Source organism: Onychomys torridus, chromosome 4, assembly GCF_903995425.1.
Source record: "Onychomys torridus chromosome 4, mOncTor1.1, whole genome shotgun sequence".
In the NCBI taxonomy this organism is placed as follows: domain Eukaryota; kingdom Metazoa; phylum Chordata; class Mammalia; order Rodentia; family Cricetidae; genus Onychomys; species Onychomys torridus.
In genome coordinates this window covers 124,315,966-124,328,641 of record NC_050446.1, presented here as the reverse complement: position 1 = coordinate 124,328,641, position 12,676 = coordinate 124,315,966, and the positions used below count along the sequence as shown (strand labels likewise).

At 46.3% G+C, this 12,676-nt stretch overlaps 1 protein-coding gene across 1 annotated transcript in view; it reads left to right on the top strand.

Annotated features, from left to right (window-relative positions):
• Window positions 1-3,464: 3,464 nt before the first annotated feature.
• The window catches only part of Manbal (mannosidase beta like), a 30,306-nt gene continuing 21,094 nt past the window's right edge, over window positions 3,465-12,676 (top strand). The window contains exon 1 of the mRNA XM_036183115.1: window positions 3,465-3,540. Within this exon, the coding sequence (XP_036039008.1) occupies window positions 3,472-3,540 (69 nt within the window). The 5' untranslated portion in view covers window positions 3,465-3,471. The remainder of the gene's footprint in view (window positions 3,541-12,676) is intronic.

Genomic DNA, 12,676 nt, shown 5'->3' with positions numbered 1-12,676 from the left:
GCCAGCACCATTAGTTGAAGATGCTTTCTTTTTTCCATTGTAAAATTTTGGCTTCTTTGTCAAAAATCAGGTGTTCAGATGTGTAGACTAGATTTTTTAGACTAGATTTTTAACATTTATCCAGTTGAACTCCTCTCTCTCTCTCTCTCTCTCTCTCTCTCTCTCTCTCTCTCTTTTGAGACAGGGTTTCTCTATCTCTATGCAGCTTTGGAGCCTATCCTGGAACTTACTTTGTAGACTAGGTGGCCTTGAACTCACAGAGATTCGCCTGCCTCTGCCTCTTGAGTGCTGGGATTAAAGGGGTGCACCACCACTGCCAAGCACTCTTTTTCTCTTAAAAATATTTATTATTGGACTAGAAAGGTGTCTCAGCAGTTAAGAGCACTGGCTGTACTTCCAGAGGACCTGGGTTCAATTCTCAGCACTCACATGGCAGCTCACAGCTGTCTGAAACTCCAATTCCTTATTGTATGTGTGTGTGTGTGTGTGTGTGTGTGTGTGTGTGTGTGTGTGTGTGTGTGTATGACATGGGCAGGAAGGCACACATGCTATGGCACACATATGGAGGTCAGAAGACAACTTTGTGGAGTAGGTTTTCTCTGTCCACTTTTATGTGGGTTCTAGGGATTGACCTCAGGTTACCAGACATGTGCAGCAGCACTTTGACAGAATAAGCTATCTCCTTGGCCTTCTTTTTTGTTTGCTGGTTTGAGACAAGTTCACTTATTTAGTCCTGGCTGTCCTGGAAATTGTTATGTAGACAGGCTGCCTCTGCCTCCAAAGTGCTGGGATTAAAGGTGTGCACCACCATACCTAGCTCTTTTTTTTTTTTAAAGACATTGTCTCATCTTGTAGCCTAGCCTCAAACACATGATAACCCTCCTGCCACAGGCTCCCAAGTGCACACCTTTAATCCCAGATCTCTGTGGTGGTATTGTGTTCCTCAATATATTGTGCAGGCTAATAAACTTATCTGGGGTCAGAGAACAGGATGGCCACAATATTAAACATGAAGATAGGCAGTGGTAGCACACACCTTTAATCCCAGCACTCCGGAGGCAGAGCTAGGTGGATCTCTGAGTGTTCAAGGATACAGCCAGCATGGAGACACACGCCTTTAATCCCAGAAAGCAAACCTTTAATCCCAGGGAGTGACGGCAGAAAGAGAAAGATATATAAGGCATGAAGACCAGAAACTAGAAGCATTTGGCTGGTTAAGCATTCAGGCTTTGGAACAGCACAGTTCAGCTGAGAGCCATTGGGATGAGGACACAGAAGCTTGCAGTCTGAGGAAACAAGACCAGCTAAGGAACTGGTGAGGTGAGGTAGCTGTGGCTTGTTCTGCTTCTCTGATCTTCCAGCATTCACCCCAATAACTGGCCTCGGGTTTGATTTTATTAATAAGACCTTCTAACAATTCTGCTACAGACCTCAGCTGCTGAGGATGCCCTGTTCCTACTCGGCCCCTACACTGAGTTTCCACCCCAGACCCTTGGAAGGAGGGGAGGGGCTTGGGGAGCCCTACTCTATTGATACCATCAATAAAGTTCACTGCACCCCTCCTCCTCAAAAAAAAAAAAAAAGATCCTGTCTCCAAATAAAATCACATTCTGTAGTAGTGAAGGTTGGTTCCAATATATCTTTGGGTGGAGGATATATAACTCGATTCATAAAACATCTTCTTTGCTAGGTACGGTGGCTCACACCTTTAATCCCAGCACTAGGGAGTCAGAGGCAGACATATCTTGGTGAGCTCAAAGCCACCTGGTCTACGTAGAGAGTTCTGGTCCAGCTAGGGTGACATAGTGAGACCCTGTTTCAAAAACAAAACACCCTCAAAACAAAACTGTTGTCCTTATTCAGGCTTCATACTGATCCCTTTAGGACAAGTCCTGTATTAAAGATTTGTTCCCTACAGACCTCAGCTCCATCTCTGAATTGGCTACTTTTCTTTCTTTTTTGTTTAGTTTTTCTTCATATATATTTAAGATATTGTCTCATCATGTAACCAGGCTGGGGCTCTCTATGTAGTTCAGAAATATATATGCCCTTTCTTTATATACAGGCCAGAAGAAAGCTTCTGATCCCTTGGAAATGGAGTTATACAAGATTTTGTGCCACCATGTGGGTGCTGGGAACCAAACCCAGGTTCTCTGCAGGAGCAGCCAGTGCTCTCAACCACGGAGCCATCTCTCCAGCCCCTAGTCACTTGCTTATTGCTGTGATAAAAATACTTTGACAAAAGCAATTTAGGGAGTTTGTTTTGACTCACAGTTTGAGATTATAGTCTGTCTTGGGAGGAGTCACAGCAGCAAGGATTTGGAGCAGCATGCTGAGGTTTCATCCTCAGAGTTGGAAAAGAAGAACAAACAAACAAATCCATCTACACATTTGATTTCAGGGCTGGGGATGGCTTAGTGGGTAAGAATGCTCGCTGAGCAAGCATGAAGATATGAGTTTGAATTGCAAGTACCCGAGTACAAAGCCAGGGGTGGTCACACATACACCTTTAACCCCAGTGCCAAGGCAGAGTGGAAACAGGATCCTGGGGATTCCCTTTCTCACAGGAATAATGTGGAATGTAATAGAGCTGGACCCCTGCTGATACACGCCTCTGGTCTCAGTCTGCATAGGTGCACACACATGTGTGCATATGTCACACCAGACCCACCCACCCACACCCACACACCCCACACACAATTAAAAGATTAAGGGGTCAGACCCGCATTCAGCTGACCTGGGGCTGGAGGATGAACTCTGGAGATAGTTTATCCATTTGGCTGCCATGCTGAGTTGTTGACCAGAGGCTTGTTAACTGACCATGTGAACCTCTCTATGTGGGATTTCCCATGAGTGATCAAGACAGAGCAAAGAGGAAGTGACAATGTTTTTCTGACTTTGGAATTCAAGCTCTGTATTTCCCCACTATCCTATGTGTCACACTCATCAGCCCCGTTCAGCATAAGAGGCTATAAAAGTCATGTCTATCAGGCACCACTAACACCAGTGCCTATTGTGGAGGCTGGCTACCACCCTCTGTCTAAACTGGACACACACACATACACACACCCGTCTCATTGACTCCAATACTCTGTTATTTGCCTTTCAAACACGTATCGCATTATGAATTCCATATCCATACTTGATTTCCCTCTCTGACTATAAATTCCATGGGAGCAGAGATGTTCAGTGGCCGCTTTTAAATTTTCTATGGTGATTTCTCTTTGTCTGTATTATAGCACATGAATCTGTCTTCCCCTTTTATATTGTAGGTTTCTAGCTCAGACTTAGAACTCATTTCTAAATAGCGTGGAGACAGTCTGTATCAGACAGGAAGATCGCTCCAAGTTCGAGGCCAGTCAGGGCTACACTGTGAGCTCTGTCTCAAATCAAACAAAAAAACCATCAAGGCGTCAGGATGAGGGCTACGAAGCCGTAGCCACAGTAAAGCCCGCAGAGCGGAACCTGCGGATGCTTTGGGCGCATCGCTTCCGGGTCACGAGGAAACACTTCCGGTGCAGCGGAGCGGCGGCCCTGGAGGTAAGCTTTCAGGTGCCGGTGGCCGGTCGGCGGGCGGGATCGGGGCGGAGCTGCAGGCCACAGCGGCTTCCCCGAGCTGCGGAGGAAAGTTAACTTGCGATGGGCAGTCTGCGTGCCGAGGAGACGGGGCCCTCGCCTGGGTCAGAGCTCGGGGTCCTCAAGGCCAGGGCCCAGCCTGCCCTCCGCCGGGTGGAGCCGGGGCAGGGCAGCTCGGGTGTGCCCTGCCTTGCTGTGTAACCCGGGACATCTCGCATTTTCCCTTCTTAGTTTCCTCCTCCGCAAAGGGGCGCAGAAGCCTGTGCAGAGGATGAAGAGACCATACATGGGAAAGGGCTTAGGTGCACGGTATGTGCTTGAGAGAAAACTCTGCAAAAAAGGGGGCGGGGGCGGGGAGATGATGCAATGAATGGCCTCCCACTTATTTGCGGTTTCATTTACCCATAACCTAAAAATAGTAAGCGGAAGACTCCAGAATCAAACAGCTCGTGGCTTTTAAATTGTGTGTTTTGAGTGGCGTGTTGAGGAAGTCAGTGGTAGAGTGCTTACCCAGCGAGTCCCATGTTCAATCCCCGGTACTGTTCTTCCCGGCCTCCTGAGAGTAGCATGATGAAGTCTTACCCCTTGCTGCTTTGCAAGTACATCATCTCGCTCATAGGATCCCTGCATGTATGCCACCCACTCATTCGTTACTTCGAATAGCTGACTGTGTAAGGTTACCCTGTGTAATCATCACAAGAGCAGAAATGCTAGCTTTCAGTTTTGCCGATGCAAAACCAGAAAGTGCTAATGTTAGGTAAAAAGATGCTTGGATAAAGTAAATAAAATAAAATAGATCCAAAGGCTAAAGTTGCTAAAATCTTCAGTAAGAACAGCTCTTTATTGTTGTTGGTTTTTGTTTTTCGATACAGGGTTTCCCTGTGTAGCTAGCTCTGGCTGTACCGGAACTCACTCCATAGACCAGGCAGGCCTTGATCTCAGAGATCCACCCACCTTTGTCTCCCGAGTGCTGGGATTAAAAGTGTGCACCACCACTGCCTTACAGGAGCAAATCTTGTATCTGTGAAATTATGAAGAAGAAAAGTTTGTGCTGACTATGGTGTTGCACCCCTCTAATCCCAGTATTTGAGGCAGGAGGTAGAAGGAAAGTGAGTTTGAAGTCAGCCTGGGCTCGATTACCAGACCTTGTGTAAAAACAAACAAATTAGGTTTGGAGAGATGGCTCAGTGGTAAAGAGCCCTTGCCGCTCTCCCAGAGGAACAGATTTCAGTTTCCAGCCTTCAGATCAGGCAGCTCCCCACCAGCTCCATAGTGTCCAGTACTTCTGGGCTTCTGGGGCATGCGCACAAAACAGACAGACACAGGCAGCTACTCAGAACTAAAAACAAATATTTAAAAAATTAAACATCAGGGCTGGTGTGTAGCTTAGTTGGGAGAGAGCTTACCCAGCATGCAGGAAGCGGTGGGTTTTATCCATAGCACCATAAGACCAGTGTGGTAGAGAACTCCTCTGCTCCCGTCTTTGGCTGCATAGCGAGTTTTAGGGCTACATGAGAACTTTTCTGAAATCTAAATAAATAAGTGGTAGTTTTGCTTTTGTACCGCATGTTGCCAAGGTTACAGCCACAGCGCCTAGTAAGTGTTTACTTAGTTAGGGTCATTACATTGTGAGTAGAAGACATGGACAAGATGCCGTCTGTGTGTCAGACCTTCATGCCGGTGTGGAGGCATGCCCTGAGACAAGAGCACAAAGCCACTTCCTGGGGGTAAGGGTTGGCTACACAGGGTTAGGAACGATTTGTTCTGAAAAGCTACAGCCATGGAGGCTGTAGCTGCCAGTGAAGCCTCTGCCACATTCCCACATACCCAGCAGAAGCAGAACACACTGAAGGCCATTGCGAAGTGCCGACGGGGGAGGAAGTGGAAGCTGTTTGCTGTTCGGTGATGGAAGATGATGATGAAGCTAACGGTGTGGACATTATCAAGTTTTGCGAATGTGTTTCAAATTCTACATGCCCTGAAGAATAAGATTATAGATTATGATCCTTGATGGAACAAAACATTAGTCATCCATGGGATCGCTTAAGGGCTGTTGCCCCTGCAAACATTATTGATGAATTAACAAGACAACTTCAGGTTGATATGTCATTAAATATTTTATTTGTTTATTTTTAGACAGGGCTTCACTGCATAGTTCTGGCTGGCCTGGAACTCACTATGTAGACCAGACTGGTTTTGAACTCACATAGATCTGCCTGCCTCCCTTGTGTGGGGACAAGAGGCCATGTGCCACCTAACTGGCAACTGCATTGTCTTTTTGAAAGATTTTTATTAACTGGAGTTTTTAGGGCCAAAGTCTGGGCTCTGACAGTGCTAACAAGGGAGATTTGGCTACTGGTCCCCAATATTTCAATTTATGAGACAACTAACAGTGAGAAGCAGTAAGAGGAGATGATTCTGTGTGCCCACATTGGGAAAAGGAACAAATAAAGGATCCTCTGACTTCAAGGTCCCTCCCTGGAATACTGACATGAGGTTTAGGCGTAACTAGAGGGGTAGAGGTGTGCATAGCTGAGCAGTCCTGGTCAGGATGCGGTCCCTTCTGCCATTGGTCCACCACTGCCCTTGCTCCAGTCTGCCCTGTAAGGTCGTCTGATGCTTTGTAAAAACTGAAATTCTTTCTGGACAAGTTTCTCTTGTGACTGACCCCAGAGCTTCATCCTCCTCTTTGCCCAGCATGAGATCCCTAGGGAAATAGTGTCTCCCTTTCACCAGGTGTGGTGGCACATGTCTTTAATCCTAGCACTAGAGAAGCAGAATCAGGTGGAGCTCTGTGAGTTCAAGGCCATGGAGGTCTACTTGGCGAACTCCAGGCTAGCCAGGCTAGTGAGACTGTCACAAACAAACACAGTATCTCCTTTTCCAGCCATGGTGGTTACAGTGCTTATTGGGGGGGGGGGGGGAAGCTAGGTGGCAGTGGACCATGCCTTTAATCCCAGCGCTTGGGTAGCAGAGGCAGGTGGCTCTCTTTTAGTTTGAGGCCAACCTGGTCTACAGGTCGAGTTCCAGCACAGCCAGGGCTACACAAGAGAAATCCTGTCTGGAAAAACACAAAAGAAAAGTCGTCAGCTGTCCCAGGTCCCCAGCCACCGTTACCCTCTGCTCCTGACACCAGCCGTTCCCATCATAACTGTGGCTTGAATGGTTCCCTTTTGTTGTCAGAAAGTCAGAGGCAGCCTAATGCTGCATCACAACACCCACCTCACCCACCACACCTTATTTCACCATACAGGCATTGCGTCAGCCATTCATCACAACCTGTGTTTGATCCCTGGGACTCACGTGATAGAGGGAGAGAACTGACTCCCAAAAGTTGACTCCTGCCTGCCTGCCACACATGGTTTTCCCCACCCACTAATAATAATAGATGTAATTCATTTGTTTAAAGATACCTAGAGCCAAAGGGCAGATTTAACAAATTTTGGTGCAGCATATTCATTATCACTGTCACGCTCTCACTGGCCTCATCTGTAGCCTTTATCACAGGTGTGTGTAGAGAAGAAAACAATGTATTTAGGGTTCAATATGAGCATGGTCTCAGGCGTCCACTGGATAAGAAATAACAACTCTGGTATTTCATACTTTTAAATGACAATAAATATAGTAATTATATTTTGCAAGATGGCTGCACATCAGTTTCAGGCCACCAACTACTGACTCCCTTTAGGAAGCAGCTTAGCTTTCCATCAGACAAGATTCTTACCCAATTTTGAGCAGTTCTTGAGAATTTGTCACAATTGCTATAAGGAAGTATCTACTGACACTTTTCTTTTCCCCTGCCTCTTTTTAGTTGAATTCTCCGAACAGCTTTGGAAAACCCCCTCATTAGGAGGCAGGAATCCCTGCCCAGAGTGTGCACAGCACCGGGGAACAGTTGGGAGATGCTGAAACCTCTGGTCATTTTGGAATCTTATGATTTCAGAGTTAGTACTTGATACATCTTGTGATCTCTATGAGTGCCTGCAGTTATTTATTTTGAAATGTTGGTGGTTTAGAAGTATTTTAGGGGGGCTGGGGATTTAGCTCAGTGGTAGAGTGCTTGCCTAGCAAGCGCAAGGCCCTGGGTTCTATCCTCAGCTCCAAAAAAAAAAAAAAAAGAAGTATTTTAGGGGCTGGGGATGTAGTGTAAATGTAAGTGCTTGCCTAGCATGCATGATGATCTGTCTGGGTTCAATCCTCAGCACTGCATACATGGTGACTGATGGTTCATACCTGTAATGCCAGTTCTGGGGAGGTCGAGTGAGAGAGAGGGCCAGAGGTTCAGGATCACCCTTGATATGTAGTGAGTTCAAGGCCAGCCTAGGATACATGAGACTGGCTCAAAAAATATTTAAAAACAACTTTGGGGGTCAGGGAAGGCTGGAGAGATAGCTCAGCAGTTATGAGCACTGGCTGTTCTTCCAGAGATCCTGAGTTCAATTCCCAGCAACCACATGGTGGCTCACAACCTTTTACAACGGGATCTGATGCCCTCTTCTGTCATGCAGGCATACATGCAAATAGAGCACTCATATGCAAAAAATAAATCTTAAAAAAAAAAAAAATAGCTCCCCCCAAAAAAAAATTTTTAGGTTTATGACTATTTTGATACACTATTGAGTTTCCAGATAGAACATTTGCCATAATTCATGAGCCAGTATCAGTACATCACCATTAACTGGAATCCCTGCTTGGTTCAGATTTCCAGTTTCTTCCTAAAGCCCTTCCTCTGTACTCTGTCCAGGATAGCACAGTACATCCAGAGAGCCTGTCTGCACAGGCTCCTCTTACTGGCCACAACAGTTTCTCAGAACGTCCCTGTTGTAGATGACCCTGGTGGTTCTGAGGATTACTAGTCTGTCAGTTATTCTGCAGAAGAACCTCCTGGTTGAGATGGGTCTCTCTTTCTTGTGAGCAGACTGAGTCACAGGCTTAGAGAAGGAAGGCCCCCAGAGGGGCCTGCTGTGGGTATGAGTGTCACTGTTGATATTGTCCAGGGTCTCTTGGCTTCAGGGAGTGGTCAGGTAACTCCAGAGTTACTCCTGCTCGGCTTTGACACTGTCCTTGTAGAAGAAAGGCGTTATGTACAGCATACCCTGGGATTGGGGAAGTATATGCTTCACACACACAGGCAGAGTGGCTATGTACATCCCGCAGTTCATATGAAAGATGTGTGTGTTCTGTACCAGTTGTTTCTTTGTGTCAGTATTTTATAACTTGGGCTTCTTGTTCTTGTGTCCCAACTTTGGCTGTTGAATCCCTACTCTTGACAATTCCCTGGCAATGTTTGGCTTTGCTTTTTTGTTTTTAAAGCATTCGCATGCTTTCTGCCCCAGGCTCATCCTGTTTATTCCTGCTTAGAAATTAACCACTTCCTTAAGGAGTCCTGGTTTCTTTTATGGAAGCCCAGAAACCAAGATGTGGACATAGGTGTGCTCATTGCTCCTGGGGCATTCTTGTTTCTGTGTTTTCTCAGTGGCCAGAGTATGATATGTGTGTGTATACATGGCTATAAATATTTCTGTAAATGTCTATATTAAGCTAAGTACACTATGCTGATGTCTCTAATCCTCGTTTATTATCCTGTGAATGATTGTAGCTTCCTTCTCTTATCTGGGACCTCCTGCCCACTGCAGCCAACCCAACTGTGGTAGTGTGAATGTAATTGGCCCCCATAATCTCATAGGGAGTGGCCCTACTAGGAGATGTGGCTGTGTTCGAGTGAGTATAGTCTTGGGGGAAGTGTGTCACTGTGGGGGTGGGCTTTGAGGTTTCCTGTGCTCAGGATACCACCCAGTGTCTCAGTCGACTTCCTGTTGCCCACAAGATATGGGACTCTCAGCTACCTCTCCAGTACCATGTCCACCTGCAAGCTCTCATGTCCCATCATGATGATAATGGACTGAACCTCTGAAACTGTAAGCGAGCCACCCTGATTAAATGTTTTCCTTTTAAGAGTTGCTGTAGTCATGGTGTTTGTTGTTGTTGTTGTTTTACAGTGATAGAAACCCTAACTAAGACATTCCTCCATCCATTCACTCGTGTGTGTGTGTGTGTGTGTGTGTGTGTGTGTGTGTGTGTGTGTGTGGTGGCTTCACAACTGGACCAGGTGGAAAACGCTTTTTTGTTTGTTTTTGGTTTTCAATACAGGATTTCTCTGTGTAACAGCCCTGGCTCTCCTAGAACTTACTCTGTAGACCAGGTTGAACTCAGAGATCAGCCTGCCTCTGCCTCTTGAGTGCTGGGATTAAAGTGCCACCATACCCAGCCTGGGAAGCAGCTTTTGGCAGCTGGTGTGAGGCGCCTATGTGGCTCCTTCAGCCTTTGTTTTAGAGACGTCTCTAGTCTTCAGAGTCACTCGAGCCTGGACCTTGTGCTCACCACCTCCTCGGTGTTTAAGATACATCAGATTCAGAATGGCACCCTATGTTCCGTTCTCAACACTTGAAACCGTTTGTTGTACATTGTGATGTGGCTTTTTCTAGTGGGTTTTGACCTTCAGGCCTTAATGTTTTCTGTTTACAGTATTAAGCCGAGCACTTCCCCTCCAAGTATTTGAACTTCATTCATAATTTTCCCATCAGTACTGTTTGTTGTTCCTCTCTTCAGAGTACGTCGTAACTTCAGAATTATCACCTCAGTGGCTCCTGCCTGTCATGAGCACTTCTTGTAAGCATACGAATATTATTGTAACTGTTTGTACTCTTGTTCCCTAGTCTGGTCTCCATATAGCAGCCAGAGGCAGTATGTGATTCTTTGTCAAGCACTTTATAATGGCTTCATTTCCACTCATAGTGAGAGCCAAAGTCCTTTTAATGGTCCACATGGCCCTGCCCAGCTTGCTTGCTCTCCTGCTCACCTTGGAGCACATTCCTGTCTTGAGAACTTTGCCCTAACTATTCTTCCATTCTGCAATATTCTAGTAGGTGATTAAATGACATTCTTTGCTTTCCTTTTGGGGGTGGGGGTACATGTGTGCTGGGGATTGAGTCCAGGGGCTTGCATCCTCAAGCCTTGTTAGAAATATCACTTTCTCAGCTCTTCCCTGACCATTCACATAAAATAACATGCCATGCCTTCTCTTCTGGGTTTTCGAATTTTCAGCTCTGACATCCCACTGTATGTGTCTGTCTATAAATACTCACTAGAGAGGAAGCTTCACGACACACCAGAATGGCATCTGTCTGTCCACAGTGATACTTTGCAAGTGTCTGTCTTTGGTCTTTAGCCAGTGAAATTCGTTTATACAAGGCTGCAGTCGCTCTGTTGATATCTCAGTATTGCATTGCCAAACCTCCCCTGGCTTGATCACAGTGTTTATGTGCCTGGTGTGCTGTCCTTTCAGCGAAGCCCCACTGTGTCCATCCTCCATCTCCAGCCCCCTTCCTGCTGGACACTGATGTTGCTTCTTGTCTTCCAGTGTTAGGAATGGTGCTGCCAAGACCGCTTTTGTACCTGGGGCCTTTTCTTTTTAATTGTTTCCTTAATCTAAATTCTAGGAAGTAGGTTATTCAGACAAAGGATATCATCAGTTTTATGAGTCTTGTTACAAGTTAGCCTGGTGGCCATTAAAGAAAAAAAAAGCCTAGATGTGGCTTTGGGCACATTTGTTGATGGCTCAAAATGACATCAATTCTCAAAGAAGTCAAGGGATCAGCCACAGTGTACTACATGTCCATAGGCATGCTCTGTGCACCTCCAGCTTCCTGATGCCTAGCCCTGCCTGTCACAGTACCTGTAACCCTCACAATGATGGTCAGTCTGAGGATCCATACCCTCGGTAGACTTCTCATAGCCTTGAGCATGAAGTGTGGTCAAGGGCACCAAGTTTATGAGGTGCCACTGGAGGAGTACAGCTTTCTTCAGCATTGGCACTAGGGCTGGTACTCTGGAGAACCTGGCAGTTCCTCCAGGAGCCATGCTGGGCTGCCTTGGAATTCACTTCAGGGCCAGCTTAGGAGCTGCTCCAAGCAGTCTGCCTGCTGTCTGCGCCTCACACCTTGTACATGACCAAAGATGGTATCCCTGAGCACTGGGCCCCACCTGATTCACCACAGTTGGAACCAGACAACATTGGGCTCTTTCCAGAAGTCTCGGGAGGAGGGGGATCTGACTGCTCTAAGGATGGGGGTGGGGACAGTGAGTTGAGGGGGTTGCCCAGGCCTGGAAAGGCTTCTAGAGTCAGCTGAACTGATGCGAGAATTGGCTGTTTTGCTGGCCAAGCACATGGCCCTCCAGAGTGACCAGGTTGAAGGGGAAACAATAATCATTTGTGTAAGACCCACTCCGTTTTTACATAGTGGGCCATTTTATAATCCTTCAGTTGTTTTCCATGTTGGAAAAATCATTTAAAGTAGAGGAACAGCAGGGCCAAGATGGAAGAAGGTCATGTGGATGGCCTGCGGTGGCAGGGCTAGTCTGCATAGGCTGTGGTGGGCGGGGCTAGTCTACAGACCCATATAACGTATGTTCAGCTAGTTACATTTAAAGCATACAAAGCAAGTAAGCCAGGCATGATGGCATAGACCTGTAAACTCAGTACTCAGGGGTTGAAGGCTGCGAGATCAGCAAGGCCTGCCTGGGCTGCATAAGAACCTGAGTCCAAAAAAGTAAAATGAAGTAAATAAGTAAATAAACAGAAAAAGGAAAGAAAAACAGATGAAATTTTGTTTTGTATTAAAATATACCATAAAGTTAGCCTTTTTGGAGATGGTCTCATGTAGCCCAGGCTGACTGTGAACTTGTGATTCTCCTGCATCCACCTCCAAAGTTCTGGATTTATAGATGTGTGCCTTTTAATGGAGCTCAACATTTGCCATTTCTGAGAATAAGTTCAGTGTCGTTGGCCACCATTACCACTACTTCTGGAACTTCTTTACCTTCTTAGACAAAAACTCTAAAACCTACACAAAACTGGTTGCCACAGCTACTGTGCCAGCTTTATGCTCCCATCAGCAGCTGTGGCAATGTGAATGAGAATGACCTCGTGTGTGTGTGCGTGTGTGTGTGTGTGTGTGTGTGTGTGTGTGTGTGAGAGAGAGAGAGAGAGAGAGAGAGAGAGAGAGAGAGAGAGAAAGCATGGTCCCCAACTGTTTGAGAA